At 38.8% G+C, this 20740-nt stretch overlaps 1 protein-coding gene across 1 annotated transcript in view; it reads right to left on the minus strand.

Annotated features, from left to right (window-relative positions):
• mettl24 (methyltransferase like 24) overlaps positions 1-20740 on the minus strand; it is a 61653-nt gene that overhangs the window by 4996 nt on the left and 35917 nt on the right. The window contains exons 3-4 of the mRNA XM_051960827.1: positions 16131-16267; positions 5207-5432 (exon numbers count right to left, since the gene is read on the minus strand). Coding sequence (XP_051816787.1) covers positions 5207-5432; positions 16131-16267 — 363 coding nt within the window. The remainder of the gene's footprint in view (positions 1-5206; positions 5433-16130; positions 16268-20740) is intronic.

Below are 20740 nucleotides of genomic sequence, written 5' to 3' on the forward strand. Positions count from 1 at the left end.
TGGCCTCTACTGCTGAGAAACGAATGTGAGATTGCTCTAAACAGTTAGTGTTTTTTAGCTCCTCTCCTACTGTGATTATTTCTGTAAAGCCGGCTCAGGATTAGGCAGCACACTGGGATAAATTCTAATTCAGAGAGGCTTTTCATGAAAACTTGCGGGAGTCTCTGTAAACAAACAAGTTTGCATATTTGAGAACATAACTTTAAATGGAAGTTTACACTCTGGCTTGTTAATTGGCCTGAAATGTGTTTATTTCATGATGGGCAAATCCTAGCGAGACTTTTATTTACTTTGCCCCTTTGTTCCACACAGCCGGTCATTACACAGACTTCTCTTGTAAACCAATGAGCCAGACACCACTGTTTAGCTGAAATTTATTGTTATTATATGTTTTATGTGCTTTAATTAGTCGGGCTGCCACTAGGAGCGGATCACAGTTAAGGATATTTCATTAGACTTCTTTGCTGATTCCCTACTCCTCAGAAACACAGCAACATCAGTGCACAGCTTCCCAAGGGCATCCGAGCAAAGACGAGCAAGATAATCATTTCAAAAGTCACTAATGTGTTGTCTTTTTTCCTCAGATCTACGAATGAGCATCTACTTTAACATGCACACAGGTGAGTGCAGGTATCGCCCCTTTACTTAAGAAATGAGCAGATTGTTTAGATTGCTGCTGCTGCTTACAATTTGCCGGCGCCTCATTTAATTCAGGATGGCACCGCTGGGCAGCACTGATACTGTTGTGTTATCCAATTACTGACATGATCAATGGTCCAGTGTGCAGCTCCTTTCACTAAATGGGATGTGACTTCCTGCTACTGACATTTGTCTCCGTGGTAACAGAGTCTGCTGCTCTCAGCTGGTCGCTCTCTGAATGACTCATCGGTGTAGTTTTTACCCGGCACAGATAAGTAATGCTGCACATGTTTTGACCTTTCTGAGTGACTCTCTTTCCCGTTTCAGAGGCTGGACGAGAGCCTTTGAGGAGAAGCTGCCTGCTGCCTGCTCCTGCGGCACACTGTGTGCTCGCATTAAAACCTCATTACAAGGACGTGTGTGTGGCTCTGCATTTAAAACAGGTGAGTTCTGTCATCTATAAAGCAGCGTGGTGCACAAACCCACCCACGCATACTGTACACACGCCAATATTTTCTCTGTTCGTAGCACATCACCCACTGACAGCATCTCCATAGTTATTCAAACACCTTGTATGAGCCGGTTTGCTTTGTTTGCGACTGCAGAGAAGGAATTCACAACTCAAACCTCGGAGCTGAAAGCAGCTACATTCTGTTCTAAAGTCATATTAAACCTACAAGCAGTGTTGGTCGGGTCCTCACATCCTAGCTGGTCAGCGAATCCAAGCATGTCCATCAGGTGGCGCTGCAACCGAGTGTATTTCGGCAAATGGATGTGATCTAGGTGGGCCTCTGATCAAATATCTAAAATTTCAGGCAGACTGGAGCATGTAGAGGCTAGTTAGACAGCACTTCCTGTTTCATGGTGAACCATCAAAAATGTCCACCAGGTGGCGCCATGACTGTGAATGTATAGCGGCCTATGGAAGCGATGAGGGCTGGAGTCTGGTCACACATGTAAAGTTTGAGGCAGATTGAAGGATGTACAGGCTAGTTAGACAGCACTTCCTGTTTCATGGCGAATCGTGAAGATTCTGCCGGTCGCCATTTCCACGCCCTCAGACTTTTATGGAGCATTTTGATAAATTTTGATCACAACAGCCGGTTGTACATCGTGGCCAAATGTGAGGTTTCTCAGCATTACCCCTTTGAAAGTTTATAGCGTTTGAAACTGTGCAAAAATGTCCCAAAATATGATACATAAGTCAAAATGGCCGACTTCCTGTTGTGTTTTGGACATTTGGTACACAAAAATGCCATATGTGTACCAAATTTCACGAGTTAAAGTGACACGTACTGGCCATAGTAAATGTTGACCCTAATTAGGGTCTCAGCGAAAAATATTGATATTTTATGGAACTTGCATCGGTGTGGTCAAAATAGCTCAATAGCACCACCTGGAAAATTTCAAACAGACTTAATGACCAGGGCGTGTCCCCTACAGCTATGAAATTTGGTAGGCATAAGTAACTCGTCACAAGGCACAAAAATGTAACTGACAACCATACCCAAAACACAACAGGAAGTCGTCCACTTTGAAATATGTGGCATATTTTGGACCAAATTTTGCACATTCTCAAAAGCTAGAAACTTAAACTGGGTAATCCCGACAGAGCTGAAATTTGGCGAGGATGTACACCAGGCATGGGTGATCAAAAATGATCAAAATGCTTCCCAAAAGTCTAAGGGCCTGGAAATGGCAGCTGGCGGAAATTAGACAATTTGCCGTTAAACAGGAAGTGCTGTATAACTGACCTGTACATGCTCCAATCTGCCTCAAACTTTACATGTGTGATCACAGTCCGGCCCTGATAACATACGTAGGCCGATATACATTCACAGTGATAGTGCCACCTGGTGGACAGTTTTTAGAGGTCACCATCAAAAAGGTCAGAGGTCGAAATACACTCTCAGTTGCAGCGCCGCTTGGTGGACATGCTTGGATTCGCTGACCAGCAAGGATGCGAGGACCCGTCCAACGCTGCTTGCAGCTTCAATTTAAATTATAATCTGTCAACTGCCAGCCTATAAGTAATAGGAAAACAAGTCCAGCTAGCAGCTATTTCAGTGGCTGTTATGTTTTCTTCACCCTGTAATAAGAAAACACTTGATGAAACAGTGTGCAGGCAATTTTGCTTTTCATAGTCTTCACAGTTGTGGCGCTGAAAAATAGATTTTGTCCTGGAGATTTCACCAGATAAACAACACAAACTCACTAGAATTCAAAAAACTATGGTAGCAGGAACAAGCTCTGCAAATGTTACATAAAATGAAGAGATGTCCTGTGAGCCAAGCAGACACTTTGTGACCTGTGGAACATCAACTTCCTAGAAAACAAACAAAAAAGCCCCACAAGGATTCAAACTCCAGGCACAACGAATGTCCACAGCAGTGTAAAGCCACTTTGTGCGGAACATTTCTGACACTGGTGACGTCTAGTGATGGCATCAAAAAACATGCAGTGGCAGCGAGTGGAGCACAGCAATACCCCAAGTAACACACTGCTGGGGTTTTCTTTTATATTCTACAAACTGTCCTCGTATGTCATGAGAATAATGTAAAGGCTTCTAGCTGCAGTGTTTTTACATAACTGGAGTCGTGACTTCTAGATTTGAGGAGGGGTACAATGTGCGTCAGACCTTTTCTCTCTTCTTGGAGCCTTTTTCGGGAAATAAATGACACAGCACAATTAGTAATCCCTTTAACAGGAAAATGAAATCATACCTCTGTCTGTTAGGAATCAGAGGACGACCAGAAGGAGTGACTCAGGAGAAGAATACGAGAATAAGGATCATTCCAGAATTAGAGGACATCTTACGTCCCACCCATCAAATTTCAAATAATCCATGTGCAAAATACTAAAACATGCAGTTGTCATGGAAATGTTTTTGTCCTGAGACCAAATCTAAAAAACTAGGAGAAAAGAATGTTTGAAAATATTTTTAAAAATACCAAATAAGTCTGGAGTTCCCCCAAAAATACCATTTGTCTCTTGGCCCACCCCCCTGATTACCAAATTGAATCTCAAATAAAACAGTTCAAATGAAATTTAAATCTCACTAACTTTTCACTAATGTCTCTTGTAATTGTGGGAACATTTTTTTGAATCAACATAATATTGTAAATAATAATTATTATGCATGGAACATGTCCCACAACAACCCCTTTGATGATGTTTTCATTTTTGTCTCGTTTTAGTTTTGTGTCTCATTTCTCATTTTGTCTCATTTGTCTCATTTTGTGTATCATTTTTGTTTTTTGCTCCATTTTTCTCCTTTTGTGTCTTGTTTATGGTGTTTTCTGTCTTGTTTTCTGTTTTCTGTCTCACTTTTGTCATTTTGTCTCGCTTTTCTCATTTTGTGTCTCATTTTTGTCATTTTGTGTTTCATTTTTGTTTTTTGCCCCGTTTTTCTCCTTTTGTGTCTTGTTCATGTTGTTTTCTGTCTTGTTTTATGTTTTCTGTCTCACTTTTGTCATTTTGTCTCGCTTTTCTCATTTTGTGTCTTTATTTTTGCCATTTTCCTTCTAGTTTTTATCATTTGGGTCATTTTGTGTCTTGTTTTTGTCATTTTCTGTCTCATTTCTGTCATTTTGTGTCTTGTTTTCATCGTTTATATCATCAAACAGCTTCTCAAAAGAATGGTTTGAGCAAAGCTATGTCCTCGCTTCTATTTCTCATATTTTCATAACATTGTCAGCTAGCTAAATATCTAGCTTCTATTGCTGAGAAAAAGATCACATTAGCATAGATTAGCAACCCTGTTACTGTGATTAGAGTAGGGTTAGCAAACAATACATAAAACATGGAATAAAAATGCTACCATTGATGTGTAAGCTGAGCCAATCAAGCCTTTGATAGTTTATTACCTATTACTGATCAATATGGAGCAGAAAACTGAAAAAGAGAAGGATTATTTTTCAAATATTTTAAAGCCTAAATGTCCTCTATAATGACTTTAATGCGTTTATTGAGTCAGTCATTCACCAATCTATGAATGTTCTGCCTTTCATCAGTGTGTATCTGCACCTACTAAAGCTAAGCTACCTTTATGTGAAGAAGAAATGAAAGAGAAAAGAACCTGCTGCCTTCAAGGTGTGATTTGATTACCTATTTAAAAACAGCTTGGCTCCTCTGACCTTGAATTCTCATCCAGCTTGTTTCTCAAACAGGCGTCTTCTCTGGATCTGTAGCTGTGTTTGTTAGTATGCATGCTATCAGTGGGCTTGGTGCATATGATTGATCATGTATGCAGATCGCTCTCTGATGAGGTGGAACATGAACCCTGGGGACACCACAACTGGATGATAATTCAGCACGCTAATATTTAGAGGAGGGAAAACAAAATAATGTATGGGAACATGTTCACCTGGAGGCTGGGACGGACAACAGAGGAATGAATCACCATGAGCTCAGTGAAGGTTTACAGGATCAGGCCTGTGTTTGCATGCAGCATATGAGTAATGCTGACACAGTAAGAATAAATCCGTTTTACAAGACTGTGTCAGAATGAAGGATTTATTTATTAACCGTGCCCATGTCTATACAGACCAGCACTGCTGACTCTTACCTCTCTGTGTCCAAAGTCATTGAGGATGGTGGCTAGCTTCTTGGTGTTGGCGTGCTGACGCTGGGCCACGATGGCCGGGTTGGGGTCCCTCCAGTCTACAGAGAGCCGGTGGAGCCACATTTCAGTCTGCTGCAGGTGAGGCTGCTTCAGGCTGGGATCGAAGCAGTGGACCTCACAGCCTGAGCTGGCGAGGGAACGCTCCAGGGACCGGTCGTCCACCCCCAATCTGCAACACAACACAACACAGTGGCAGGGATTAAAAATAGTCACAGTGAGTACTGGACAGAAAAGTTCTTCCTGATGGAGCACACGATAAAAATGTAAGAGATCACTAAAGCACGGGGGACCTGTCCTGGGTGTCCCTGCCTTTGCCTGAAGTCAGCTGGGATAGACTCCAGCCCCAACTTTAGCTAACATAGAGCAACTTTAAATAATGTAGAGCAATTTAACTAATATAGAGCAACTTTAGGTAATATAGAGCAACTTTTACTAATATAGAGCAACTTTAGCTAATATGGAGCAACTTTAGCTAATATGGAGCAACTTTAGGTAATATAGAGCAACTTTTACTAATATAGAGCAACTTAATATAGAGCAACTTTAGCTAATATAGAGCAACTATAACTAATATAGAGCAACTTTAGGTAATATAGAGCAACTTTTACTAATATAGAGCAACTTAATATAGAGCAACTTTAGCTAATATAGAGCAACTTTAATAATATCAACTTTAACTAATATAGAGCAACTTAACTAATATAGAACAACTTAACTAATATAGAGCAACTTTAACTAATATAGAGCAACTTTAATAATATCAACTTTAACTAATATAGAGCAACTTAACTAATATAGAGCAACTTTAACTCATATAGAGCAACTTTTACTAATATGGAGCAACTTTAGCTAAACAAGACCATTTAACTAATATATAACAACTTTAGCTAACATAAAGCAACTTTAGCTTATAGCAACCTTAGCTAATATAGAGCAACTTTAAATAATGTAGAGCAACTTTAGGTAATATAGAGCAACTTTTACTAATATAGAGCAACTTAATATAGAGCAACTTTAGCTAATATAGAGCAACTTTAATAATATCAACTTTAACTAATATAGAGCAACTTAACTAATATAGAACAACTTAACTAATATAGAGCAACTTTAACTAATATAGAGCAACTTTAATAATATCAACTTTAACTAATATAGAGCAACTTAACTAATATAGAGCAACTTTAACTCATATAGAGCAACTTTTACTAATATGGAGCAACTTTAGCTAAACAAGACCATTTAACTAATATATAACAACTTTAGCTAATATAGAGCAACTTTAGCTTATAGCAACCTTAGCTAATATAGAGCAACTTTAAATAATGTAGAGCAACTTAACTAATATAGAACAACTTTAATTCATATAGAGCAACTTTAATTCATATAGAGCAACTTTTACTAATATAGAGCAACTTTAATATTGAGCAACTTTAACTAATAACATCAACTTTAGCTAATATAGAGCAACTTTAACTCATTTCAGAGCAACTTTAACTAATATAGAGCAACTTTAATATTGAGCAACTTTAACTTGTAATATTGACCAGTCTCGTTTTCTTTGTTTGTTCACTTTTATGTTAAATTTGTCATTGAGTAATAAACTGATTCACCTAAATCAACGACAGCTGGTTGTTTTTACTACACCTAGTTAACCACGCCTGACGTACACGTCAGCAGGGTTACTGCATTCGCTTCGGTATCTGGCTGGCTGGCTGGGTAAGTATGTATGTATGTATGTATATGTGTATGTCCGGTCAGATATCTCTGCAAGTGCTGAAGTCAGGATAATCAAACTTGGCACTGACGATCGGTCTAAGGTCTCCTGCTCAGTTGTGGAGTTAGAGGCCAGCAGATCAACTAGGAAGGGGTATACGTAGGATGATCAAAATTGAAAGCTACATGTGTGATGGTGGGGGCTGCACAGTGGCAGCCAGTAGATGGCGTGGTTCTGCCATCTACTGAGGGCTTGTCTAGTTGACCGTAGCGGTTGGGTCGTAACAGGAGACTTCACTGGAGGTCAGACTGTCTCCATGTCAAGAACATTAGTCTTCTGGACACCATGAACATCTGTCAAATACTTTACAGTAATCATTGACTTGTCCGATACTGCCAGTGAAAAAATGGGTTTTTACTAAGTGTAAGTGTGGGTTTGAAACATTGCCCAACCCCTGGGCAAAGAGTGATGAATGCATGCCTGGATGTCGCTTTATGACTTCAGTGCATCTTCACCACAGTCATTGTGAAACATCACCACAGCTTCAAATGAAATCTGCAGCATTTTACTGCCCAAGCAGCGGGTCGGATTTCACGGAAAACGGCTCATCTCAGTATAAAGTCGTCCTCTTTCATGTCGTAATATCATCTGATGGCATCGACGGCCGCTGCTTACAAGCATAAAACAGGAGGAGAGCTTCCTGTTTTATTCCAGTGTAAAGTGAGCGAAAAACTTTGACACCAACATGCAACGAAACGCTGTATGTTAAAGAGAGAGCATCTGATCAAAGACCCCAAAATCTGCCTTGTGACATGAAAAACGCATCTGTTTCAAATGTCAAACGCAACTGGGTGGATAAAACTGATGAAATCATATCAAACACCACGGTCTGATCCTGACTTGACCAGCTCCAAAAAAACATCAATAATTCAAAACAAAGGGAATGGAAGGTTTTCTGGCCAAGAGATGCTTCTGTTTCTGTCTTTCATGTTTCTCTCTTTTGTTCCCTTTCTTCCAAGTGGCTCTCCATTTTCAGATAAATCTGATTGGACAGACACATTCGGGGTGTCAAACATGAGGCCCGTGGTCCAAAACCGGCCCTCCAGAGGGTCCAAAATGGGCCAGATTGTAAATTAGTAAAACTAGAAATTTAAAATGATTTCTAGACCATGACAAGTTGTTTGGATCATAAAGTAAAGTATTAGATTGTTCGTTTGGTTTTTGTTTGTCATTTTGTGTCTCATTTTTGTAATATTTTGTCTTGTTTTTGTTGTCTTATGTCTCTTTTTATCTGGCTTTTGTTGTTTGTCTCATGTTTTTGTCGTTTTCTTTTTTTGTCGTTTTGTGTTTCCTTTTTGTCTCACTTGGGCTGTTTGTATGTTTTTCTGTTGTTTTGTTTCTCGCTTTTGTCATATTTTGTGTCATTTTTGTCATTTGTTAATTTTTTTGTCACTTTTTTTGTTTTGTGTCATATGTCTAATTATTTGTCATTTTGTTTCTCGTTTTTGCCGTTTTGTCATATTTTTGTAATATTTTGTCTTGTTTTTGTTGTTTTGTGTATTTTTGTCTGACTTTTGTTGTTCGCCTCATATTTTTGTTGTTCTGTGTCTTATTTTTGTCATTTTGTGTTTTGGGTTATTCGTCATTTTGTTTCTCATTTTGGTTTTTTGTCTCACTTGTGTTATCCATTTTTTGTCGTTTTGTTTCTCGCTTTTGTTATTTTTTTCTCATTTGTGTTATTGTGTAATTTTTTGTCTCATTTTTGTCCTTTGTCCATTTTTTGTCACTTTGTAACTTTTTGTCAAATTTTTTGTCTTTTTTTTTGTTCTGCCTCATGTCATTCGTCTCATGTTTTGTCATTTTGTCATATTTTGTCTTGTTTTTGTTGTCTTTTGTCTTTTTTTATCTGACTTTTCTTGTTTTGATCATAAAGTAAAATACTGTATCATTCAGTTCCACATAGCTGTGACTAAATGTTTCGTTCTTTTGTCGACATTCTGTGATCTGGAAGTTGTAATGTGTAAATGATAAACTGAGGCTGAATGTTGTTGAAACTGAATTTATTGTCCTTAAGAAATTTCAAGTTGTTCATAATGTTTTACAAAAAGATAATTCCTTAAATGTGAACATTTTCAGAATGCACTTTTTGCCACTCAAACAAAGGAAACATTAGGAGTTGTGGTTGTTTATAGGTTATTATGCTGTGATTTTACTGGTCACTGGAGATCAAACTGGGCTGAATGTGAACCTGAACTAGGATGAGTTTGACTCCTCTGCATTACGTCGTGTTCCTCTCCTCCTATTTCCCACTGGCGTCTCTCGCTGCTGTTCTCTATTCGTTCCAGCCCTGCCTTTCCGTCTGCTTCTACAGTTTTCTCGCCTTTCTTCCTCTCTCCGTTGCCGTCTCCGCATTCCCCCGTGTCTTGTTTGTGCTGCAGCTGTGTGCTGTAATTGTGGCGGAGGGAGTACATTTCACAGTGCGTGTCTTTTACGGATGAGGCACCGGGCCCCCGAACGCATCCTCACTAGCAGGAGAGATGAGCGTATGCGAGGGATTGAGATGCAACTAGACGTGGCTTCTTACAGCACTAAATATTTCAGTGAGCCTCCTGCTCTCTGGTGGGGTGTTTTGGCCGGGAATCACTGCGGTGGCACTTCAGATGACAGGGATGAGGGATTACTGGTGGAGATGGAGAGGGGATGTTGCAGTACATCAGAAGCTTCTTCTGAATGACAACGCTGATAAAAGAGGGTCTCTGCTAGCTGTAATAGCCTCTCTCAGGGGACGGCAGTGTGCAGGAGCGGCAACACTCTGGATGAATGACTGCGTACACAACGATGAAGATAACATTAAAGTAGTCAGAAATCCAGTCTAGACATTCTTAATGCGGTGAATGACTGTTCTAGTGTACATTTACACTACCGTTCAAAAGTCTGAGGTTAACCAGACACTTTGACCCCAAACCTCTGAAGTTTAGATGAATTAAAGTTGCTCTACATGAGCTAAAATTGCTTTATATTAGCTTAAGTTGCTCTTTATTAGATAAACTTGCTCTAAATTAGCTTAAGTTGTTCTATTTTAAAGTTGCTCGATTTTAGCTAAAGTTGCTCTATATTAGTTAAAGTTGCTCTATATTACAGTTGCTCTACATGAGCTAAAGTTGCTCTAAATGAATTAAAATTGCTTTATATAAGTTAAAGTTGTTCTTTATTAGATAAAGTTACTCTAAATTAGCTTAAATTGTTCTATATAAAAGTTGCTGGATTTTAGCTAAAGTTGCTAGTTAAAGTTGCTCTTTATTATAGTTGCTCTACATGAGCTAAAGTTGCTCTAAATGAATTAAAATTGCTTTATATAAGTTAAAGTTGCTCTGTATTAGCTAAAGTTGTTCTATATTAAAGTTGCTCTGTATTAGCTAAAGTTGTTCTATATTAAAGTTGCTCGATTTTAGCTAAAGTTGCTCTATATTAGTTAAAGTTGCTCTATATTACAGTTGCTCTACATGAGCTAAAGTTGCTCTGTATTAGCTAAAGTTGTTCTATATTAAAGTTGCTCTGTATTAGCTAAAGTTGTTCAATATTGAAGTTGCTCTATTTTAGCTAAAGTGCTATATGTTAGTTAAAGTTGCTCTAAATTAGCTAAAGTTGATCGAAATGAGTTAAAATTGCTTTATATTAGTTAAAGTTGTTCTTTATTAGTTAAAGTTTCTCAATATTAAAGTTGTCAATATTAGTCAAAGTTGCTGTATATTAAAATTGCTCCATATTAGTTAAAGTTGCTCTGAAATGAGTTAAAATTGCTTTATATTAGTTTGTTGCTCTATTTTAGTTAAAGTTGCTCTACATTAGCTAAAGATGGTCTAAATGAGTTAAAATTGCTTTGTATTAGTTAAAGTTGTTCTATATTAGTTCAAGTTGCCGTTCAAAAGTTTGGGATCATCCAGACAATTCCATGTTTTCCATGAAAATTCACACTTTTATTCATGTGCTAACATAACTGCACAAGGGTTTTCTAATCATCAATGAGCCTTTCAACACCATTAGCTAACACAATGTAGCATTAGAACACAGGAGTGATGGTTGCTGGAAATGTTCCTCTGTACCCCTATGGAGATATTCCAGTAAACATTTACAGCTAGAATAGTCATTTACCACATTAAAACTGTCTAGATTGGATTTATCATTCATTTAATGTTATCATCATTGGGAAAAAAATGCTTTTCTTTCAAAAATAAGGACGTTTCTAAGTGATGTCAAACGTTTGAACAGTAATATAGATTATAGATGTGTGTCTGTGCTGCAGAGGGAGATCAAACATGTGAGGCTATGAAGACATGCCTGTTGACTCTGAATGTCATGGCAACCAGATGTGCAGATGTGTGTGAGTAACAAATGAGTGGACAGAAGCACCCTGAGGATTATAAATCTGATAAAGAGCTTCCAATCATTCTGTCCTCACTCCACTGTTCTGTCAACAGCATGTGTGGATGTTGTGAAGCATGGAGGTGAGACTGGCTGATTGCCTGGAAGAAATAAAGCAAAGAAAGTCTACTGTCTGTAGCCCTTGTACCAGGGGTGTCAAACATGCGGCCCGCGGGCCAAAACCGGCCCTGCAGAGGGTCCAATCTGGCCCTCAAAGTGTAGAAATTACAGAGAAGACATTAAATGCAGATTGTAGATTAGTGAAACTATAAACTGTTTTCATTGTTCATTGTTCTTTTGTCGCTTTGTGCCTCATTTTTGTAATTTTTTGTTTTGCTTTAATTGCTTTTTGTCTATTTTCTTGTCATTTTGTTTCTCACTTTTGTCATTTTTCGTCTCGTTTCTGTCATTTGTCCATTTTTCTAACTTTTTTTGTCCAATTTTATGTCTTTATTTTGTTTTGTTTCATATTTTTTTGTCATTTTGTGTCTCATTTTTGTAATATTTTGTCTCGTTTTTGTTGTTTTTTTTGTCTTTTTTTGTGCATCGCAGTACCAATCAGAGTATTCTCCTCAGAAGTGCAGTGAAGTGGACGTTTAAAGCAGCATCAGATGGAAACACTCGAGTCCAGCACTTGAATAGTGGGTTAATTATCGTCACTGCTGCTCTCCCTCTAGTCTTTTTTATTTAATTTCATTTTACCTGTCAAGTGGGAACGGCACACGTGTAATTAATCACCTTCATTATAGTTCAGTTATATTAGGTGTTCCAGTGAAGCAGCTCTATAGACTTTTTTCTCCTCACAGCAGATGTTTTGATGCGTCCCAGTAAGAAAACCACAGAAATAATAAAACTAATGACGGATGAATTTAGCCGCTTCATTGTCAGGGCTCTGGTGTTCAGCAGATTACCGGCACATTTGTACAGTAGCAGTAAAACTAGCAATATCACCGTTTGGTTACAAGTGAAGGTCATTATTTTCATTATCAGGAAAATGTGCCTTGTTTTTGTCATTTTGTCTCATTTCTTGTCACTTTTTGTCTTGTTTTTCTCATTTTGTGACTTGTTTGTGTTGTTTTGTGTCTTGTTTTGTCAATTTCTGACTCATTTGTCATTTTGTATCTCGTTTTTGTTGTTTTGTGTCTTTTTTCTGTCATTTTTGTGACTTGTTTTCGTCGTTTTGTGTCGTTTTTCTCAATTCATTATTTGTGTTTGTCATTTTATTTCTTGTTTTTGTCCATTTCTGTCTCATTTCTGTAGTTTTGAGTTTCATTTTAGTTATTTTGTGTCTCGTTTTGACTGATTTGTGTCTTGATTTTCTTATTTTGTGTCTCAATTTTTGTCTCTTCTGTCTCATTTCTGTTGTTTTGCGTCTTGTTTTTGTCAATTTCAGACTCATTTCTGTCATTTTGTATCTCGTTTTTGTTGTTTTGTGTCTTGTTGGTCATTTTGTGTCTCATTTTTGTTGTTTGTGTCTAGTTTTCGTCATTTTGTGTCGTTTTTCTCAATTCATGTTTTGTGTTTGTCATTTTATTTCTTGTTTTTGTCCATTTCTGTCTCGTTTCTGTTGTTTTGAGTCTCATTTTTGTCATTTTGTGTCTCGTTTTTCTCATTTTGTGTCTTGTTTCTGTGGTTTGTGTCTCGTTTTTGTCTTTTTTCTCATTTTGTGTCTTGTTTTTGTCATCAGCATCATCAGTTTTCCAAAAGAATGGGTAGAGCAAAGCTGTGTCCTCTCTTCTATTTTTCATCTTTTCATCACATTGTCAGCCTTGATTGAATGTCTCTCTCTACCTCATATTATCAGGATCAGACTAATTCTTTTGACTGTTTTCCATCAGTCAGTTTGTCCTCATGGTCAGCAGTAACAGCTAGCTAAATATCTAGCTTCTACTGCTGAGAAAAAGCTAGCATTAGCATGGATTAGCAACCCTGTTACTGTGATTAGAGTAGGGTTAGCAAACAACACATAAACCATGGAATAAAATGATAGCATTGATGTGTAAGCTGAGCCAATCAAGCCTTTGATAGTTTATTACCTATTATTGATGAATATAGAGCAGAAAACTGGGAAAGAGAAGGTTTATTTTGGAAAAAGTCTGAAGCCCAAATGTCCTCCAGTTCTGGACTGATCAGTTTAATAAAAGTAGTCATTTCACACCAAAATGGACTCCATCGTTGTTCTATTGGATCGTTTTAGTTCACTTCACATTCTGCCGAGTGGATTCATTTACTGCATAATAACTGATTGTATTTCATATTGTTCATTAATCGCTTTTTAAACCTGCTGCAAAGTAACTAAAGCTGTCAGATAAATGCTGTGGAGTGAAAAGTAGAATATTTCTGTCTGATGAAAACTTAAACGCACCATTAATATAACGCTCGTGCTTTTCTGTTGAGTCAAAATGGAATTAAGTTGTCATTAATGTTTCCCAGCTTCGCCTGTGATTTTCCCAAATAATGTGCAATTACATGTCAGGATTTCTAGCAGATTGATTTCTACTTTTGTCACACCTAGACATGTGTGTGTGATCTGCATGTTGATGGGTACATAGGGTTGTTTTTCCCGTGTTTTCTTGCTACTTTGTTGTGTTTTTAATTAAAAATTCAAAAGAATAATTCAAAAAACGCCACAGTGACTCACCGAATGGATGCTTGACAAGTTTTCTAACGGAATGATTACGGGTAACGTCATTCACTGTGACAAAAAAAGCAATTAGCTGTCACGTTAAGTGTGTGATAATTATAATTATTTCTTAATTTTGGTTACAAAGGAACTTCAGCCGGAGACGGCAAAGTGGCACCGACTGGAGCTGTTATATTTGCTATGTTCCTCTGGCTTATGTTCCAGCTTATGGTTAAAAATGCAGCACAATTTTTCATATCGATGCATGACTAATCCCTGCTGATAAACTTTGATTATAGACAAACGTCTTTCACCTGTTGGTCTTTCTCAATGAGCAGTTATGTGGTTTGTAAATGATCTTAAAGCAGAACCCAGGCTGTTCAGGTGGAGGGTTCCTCCTCACAGATATTTCAAGTGAAATATGGTGTCCCTCAAGGTTCTGTGCTGGGCACATTGTTATTCACTATTCATTTGCCTTACTTAAAAATTTCAGACGGACTATTCCAAACTCAACTCTTCATTTCTACGCTGATGATACTGTCATATACCAAGCAGCACCCACTCCTGCTGAGGCCTTTCAGGATATTTTCATTATCAGGAAAATGTGTCTTGTTTTGTCATTTTATGTCTCGTTTTTGTCGGTTTGTGTCTCATTCCTGTCGTTCTGTGTCTCCATTTTGTCATTTTGTGTTTCATTTTTCTCATTTTGTCTCATTTTTACTGTTTTGTGTCTTGTTTTCTCTCATTTTGTGTCACATTTTTGTCATCTTCTGTCTCTTTTTTTGTTTTCTTAACTGTCAGATCAGCACTGTCTGAATTTTTTTTAATAAGAAATGGTCCACAAATAGAGTTCTACTTTTAAATACCGAGGATGTTTAATTGTCAAAAATGTGTTTTGTTTTCATGCAGCAGGAGACTGTAGTTGAGAGCAGAACTCTCTTGAGAGTGGATCCTCAGCATACCTGGCAAAGATCCGGCAGTATGACCATGAAGTATACGTATGCATTTGTGTCGTAAATCTAGGTCACATCGGGGACACGGGGAGGAACTCCAGCCAGCAGTTTGACTTGATTAACTGCTTCTCCAGGCTCTCAGGACATTTCTTTTGTTCCTCGTAAAGTTTCTGTGTTTTCATAGAGTTCCATTCTTCTTTTTTTTTTAGGTCAACTCGCTGTTCCTGCATTAGCCAGAGTTAAGGGGGCGACTTAGTGTAAATTGAATTCATTCCAGAGGTCTTAAGGGTTCATTTAGATAGGAGGGAAAAAATGGTAATGCAGCGGCTTTCTTGGAAAAAAATCAAAGCTTTTAGTCACGTTTTCCCTCAAGCTGATATTCAGGTCAAATGTTCAAATGTTTGCATAAATCACAGATGCATAATAACTTTTATTTTCGGTGGGTGTGCATGTAGGCTGTCAGTCAGCCGGAGGATATCAGATATGCTTCTCTCTCCGTTTGACCTCCAACCTCTTCTCCTCGGAGGATCAGGAAGCCAGAAGCTGCAGAACATCGACTACATCTGACGCCAGCCACCTGTGCCGTCTCTCAACAGTCAAATTAATGAGCTCTCTCTCCCTCCAGACCTCAGCTGCACCTCGCTGACCCAGCGGGGCAGAACCAGGCCGAGCTGACCCACGACACCAAGCCAGCCGGGAGTGATTGACTCCCCAGCCTTCAAAGTCAAACACCTCGCTGGTCCGCCTGACTGGGTTCCAGGTCAGTCTCCACTCAGCGAGAGGAAGGACAGGTGGAGTGGATGGGATCTGTTGCCTTATTATCGCAACATGTTGCAAATAAAAATGCGAGTGGAGACACAAAGATGGATCCTGGATAAAAATAGCCTCAGTGGCCAATTAGTCACTGAGATGGGAGGACATGAGAAGACAAGGCCAACAGGGATCATAGAGACGGAGATGTTCTTCCTGCTCTGTTATGTGGAAAACAGCTTTTATTCTTTGATAATAAAAAGAATTCCTGGGAGAAGAGACAACTATGGCGATCGTGTTTAGATATCTCACAGCCAGCAGATGTTCTGAATATCTGTTGCATCTGCAGAGCTCATTGATGCTGGACGTGTTGTTGTGTGTCTGTGTGTGTTCGTCTCTACCCACCCAAAGGAGTACACCCTGCAGTGTTTGCTCTGAATGCGGTGGATCAGACTGTACTTGGGATCCAGGCACACAGCCCAGTCACCGGTGGATCCTTCCTGGACAGCTTCTTCCTCACCAGGTGACGATGCACAAAACACCTGGACACAAACACACAACATACACTTATAATATGACAATAGTTTCATTTCAAGGTTATTCTCTGTGACACTGGGAGTCCTGTGCTGCAAATATAAAGCAGGCGTCATACTGGGAACTAATAAATGAATAACAGAGAAATTAGTTTTACTCATTTACTGTTCTATGGTGCCAAAACATCTGAATGTAAACCACATAAAACCATTTTGATTCAATGTCTCGTTTTTCTCCTCTTGTGTCATTTTTGTAGTTTTGTGTCTAGTTTTAGTTGTTTTGTCTTGTTTTTCTCCTCTTGTGTCTCGTTTTGTGTTGTTTTGTGTCTCATTTTTCTCATTTTATGCCTTGTTTTTGTCATTTTTGTGTAATTTCTGTTGTTTTGTGTCTCATTTTTGTTGTTTTGTGTCTCATTTTTGTCATTTTGCGTGTTGTTTTGTCATTTTTTGTCTAATTTCAGTTGTTTTGTTTCTCGTTTTTCTCATTTTGTGTCTGGTTTCAGTCCTTTTGTCCCGTGTTTATCCTTTTGTGTCTCGGTTTTCTTGTTTTATGTCTTGTTTATGTCATTTTTGTCTCATTCTGTTGTTTTGTGTCTCATTTTTGTCATCAGCATCATCAAACAGCTTTCCTAAAGAATGAGTAGAGCAAAGCTATGTCCTCTCTTCCATTTTTCATCTTTTCATCACATTGTCAGCCTTGATTGAATGTCTCTCTCTACCTCATATTATCAGGATCAGACTCATTCTTTTGACTGTTTTCCATCAGTCAGTTTGTCCTCTTGGTCAGCAGTAACAGCTAGCTAAATATCTAGCTTCTACTGCTGAGAAAAAGCTAACATTAGCATGGATTAGCAACTCTGTTACTGTGATTAGAGTAGGGTTAGCAAACAACACAGAAAACGTGGAATAAAAATGGTGCCATTGATGTGTACTCTGAGCCAATCAATCCTTTCATAGTTTATCTATTATTGATGAATATGGAGCAGAAAACTGTAAAAAACAAGACTTATTTCTCAAATTTTGAAGCCCAAATGTCCTCCAATTCTGGAAAAATTCAAATACTGCTTTAGAGAAATGCTACTTATGAGGACACATTGTTTATAATCTTTGAAATCCGTCAATAGAAAAGTTGTAATTCAAGTCGTAACCACTGGACTTTATACATGATTTCCATTGATGATGCCCAAACACACTGGGAAGTTCTAAACTCTCCAGGAGTCCTGTGTTTTGTCCGTCCACTGTCCTCAGCAAAGCTCAACACAGCGTTACTGTATGAGCAGAAGTGCGTGCATGTCCACTGTTATAGTCTACATCAGTCTGGACTCAGACGCAGAAAGAATGACTTTACCTTCAGTCTTCAACAGCATCAGTCTAACCAGGTTTGAACTGCTTAGTTTTCATTTCTGTGGAGTGTCAGAGAGCCTGACCCCGGGCTAGAATACGTTTGGGCTTCATTGTGCACTGATATGCAAACTCATCATGAATCATGATGCACAGCTGGAGCTGATGTCGAGTCACAGGAGGATGAAGGAAAGACGGTAAACAAGGACGAGACTGAGGTACTCGCTCTGTTTGTGCTTTATAGGCTGAAAAACACACAGAGGTCATGAATGCAGAATGTGTGCTAAGACAGACTGAAGATCTACAGGTTCAGTCCTGGGATTCAGCAGAAGTGATGGATGGAGTTTTATTGATCAGGAGGTCAAGGCTTAATCTTAACACTTACTCTTGAGCAACCCTGTCTGCCCCAGCAGCAACTTCAGTATCCACTCTACTGTCATGTACTAGTGACAAATAAATGATTTTTAATTTAATAAACAGATCTAGTCCTGCTTTCAGCACACAGTAGAGATCTAATCCTGGCTGCCATGGTCACTAGCCTTTCACACTGTTGAGGGCTAATCTGCTCCCATTCTTCTCGAATTACTGCTTTTAATTCCTCTACATTCTTTTGTTTATGCTTTGAAACAGACCTTTTGATAATCCAGCACAGATTTTCAAAGGTGCTCGTGTCCGGAGATTGATCTGACCGCTCTAAAACCTGGAAACTGTTCTCCTGCAATGAAGTTCTGCTGGTCCTGGATGTGGAGCGTTATCTTGTTGAAACATCCAGTTTTGACGTTGATGGAGCAGTAGAAAGGAACATGTGGGTTTGGAGAATGGCACACTACTTAGCAGAGTTCAGTGAGATGACCAGCACCAGCAGCACTCATGAATCCCCAAACCATGATACTGCCTCCACCATGCTTGGCAGTTGTACATGCTGGAGATGATGCTTCACCTGGCCTTCTGTGTACCCTCAGGAGGAAGATAAAGCTGTAAACTGGACTCATCTGACCACAGAATCTGCTGCTAATTCCTGACTGTCTACTTCTTGTGTTCTTGGGCCCAACATCACCGGGCTAACCTCCGTTTCTCATTGATCAGGGGCTTCTTTACAGCCTTGGAGGACCTTAAGCCATGATCTAAAAGTGGGCCATTAGTGACATCAGTGACAAATAAAGGGTTTTTAATTTAATAAGCAGGTCTAATATAATATTACAGCCAAATTCTTCATATTATGTCTGCCATGGATTATATCTGAGCACACATATATAGTTATTGTACCATTTGTCTCATGGATCAGGAAACTATTCATTGAGAAAGTGGCCACAAAAGTGAACTGCATAAATCTCCTCTATTGCAACTATATCTTTAGCAGGACTCCCTTTTAAGTACTGTGCAATACTCAGATTTTAGGTTTTAATTCAGTATTTTTAAGCTTTAAATCCAGACGCTCCATTGGGGTTCTATCCTCTGTATGTTTATGTGAGTTTCTCTGTGTTTATACTGCATGAGGCTCGTGCCTGCATAAACCGTGTTGGTGCTCATGTACATACATGTCAGCATGTTGTACGTCTACAGCGCTACAAGCTTCAGCACGGAAGCTGCTGCTCAAATGTTTGCTGTCTGGTTTCCTTAAGCTCTGTCTGCTGCGGAGATCCCAGTTTGCGGAGGAAGGAACAACACTGGCTCAGGCGTGGTGATATCAAGCAGAAATCCGTGGCTTCACCGCTCCAGCTCAGACACCACAGCATGTGTGTAAACATGTGCGTTGTGTGTCTGTCTGGTATCACCGGCTCACAGTCGGGCTCCTGGAAAAGGAGCTCGCACAAAATGTTTTCCAGCCCCGTCAAGGTGGAAGAAAACAGTGAAGGAAGAAGGAGTGCTTTTTCTGAAATCTAAATGAAAAGAAATCATGCACGCCGTGTCCCGCCTCTTCTCAAATCAAGTCTATTGTTCGCCTAAAACTGACATTTGAAGCTGCTTCATTATGCATGTTTGCATTCCGAGGCCAAAGCCCGAGTTGACTCTAGATTTTAACAGCTTCTAAAGAACCTCGCAGGCTTGTTTTTTCTCTCGCTGTGGCCTTTAAATGTCTCCCTCTAATCAGATCGCTCAGTGACAGGTCAGGCAGGAAGGAACCAGCTGAGTCAAGCGCAGTGCGTCACCGTTTGACAGGAAATAAAAGTCGCCCTGATGGCTCTCTGTTGCAAAGAGCGCTGGAATTGTATTGCTGCAATCGTCTATTTAAATGATTATTTTAAAATATGCTCCATTATGTCCATCAGTGCTAATGTGTTCCGGATGAAAGCATTCATGCGCAGCGTGCAATGAAATGCAAAATCGTTCCTGATTATTTTGCCACTTCACATCTGCAGACTTGAACTGCTCGCTGTTGAACAATGTCAAACAGAAGAATGAAAAAGACCTGAGAGGATGTTCTCAGTGAGGATACAGTAACTGGTTATAGTGAAAGCAACGGACGGGATGTTATGACGTCTAGATGAGGTGGCACAAAACATAAAAAAGCACTAAAAGATGCAAAAATGACACAAAAAGATGCAATAATGGCACTATGAGACGCAAAAAGACACTAAGATGGCACAAAAAGACAGTAAAATGATGCTAAAAGATGCTGAGCTGACACAAAAATTGCACTAAAAGACAAACAGTGACACTGAAAGATGCAAAGCTGACACAAAAAGACACACAAATGACACAAAACACACTAAAAAATGCAAAAAGACACAAAATGTCACTAAAAGTAACAAAAATGGCATTAAAAGATGCAGATTTTGCACAAAGACACAAAATGACTCAAATAGGACTAAATTGATGCTAAAAGATGCAAAAAGCAAACAAAAAGACAGAAAAATGGCACTACAAGACACAAAAATGATGCTGAAACATGCAAAATTGACATAAAAAGGCACTAAAATTGCACTATAATATGCAAAGATTACACAAAAATTGCACTAAAAGACAATGAAATGACACTGAAAAATGCCAAAAAGGACAAAAAAAAGACAGAAAATTTGCACTAAAAGACACTGAAATGATATTGGAAGATGCCAAAAAGGACACAAAAACACACTAAGACACAAAAATGGCACTGAAAGATGCAAAAAGACAGAAAATGACAAAAATGGGACTAAAAGA

The sequence above is a fragment of the Acanthochromis polyacanthus genome, chromosome 16 (genome assembly GCF_021347895.1).
Source record: "Acanthochromis polyacanthus isolate Apoly-LR-REF ecotype Palm Island chromosome 16, KAUST_Apoly_ChrSc, whole genome shotgun sequence".
NCBI lineage: Eukaryota > Metazoa > Chordata > Actinopteri > Pomacentridae > Acanthochromis > Acanthochromis polyacanthus.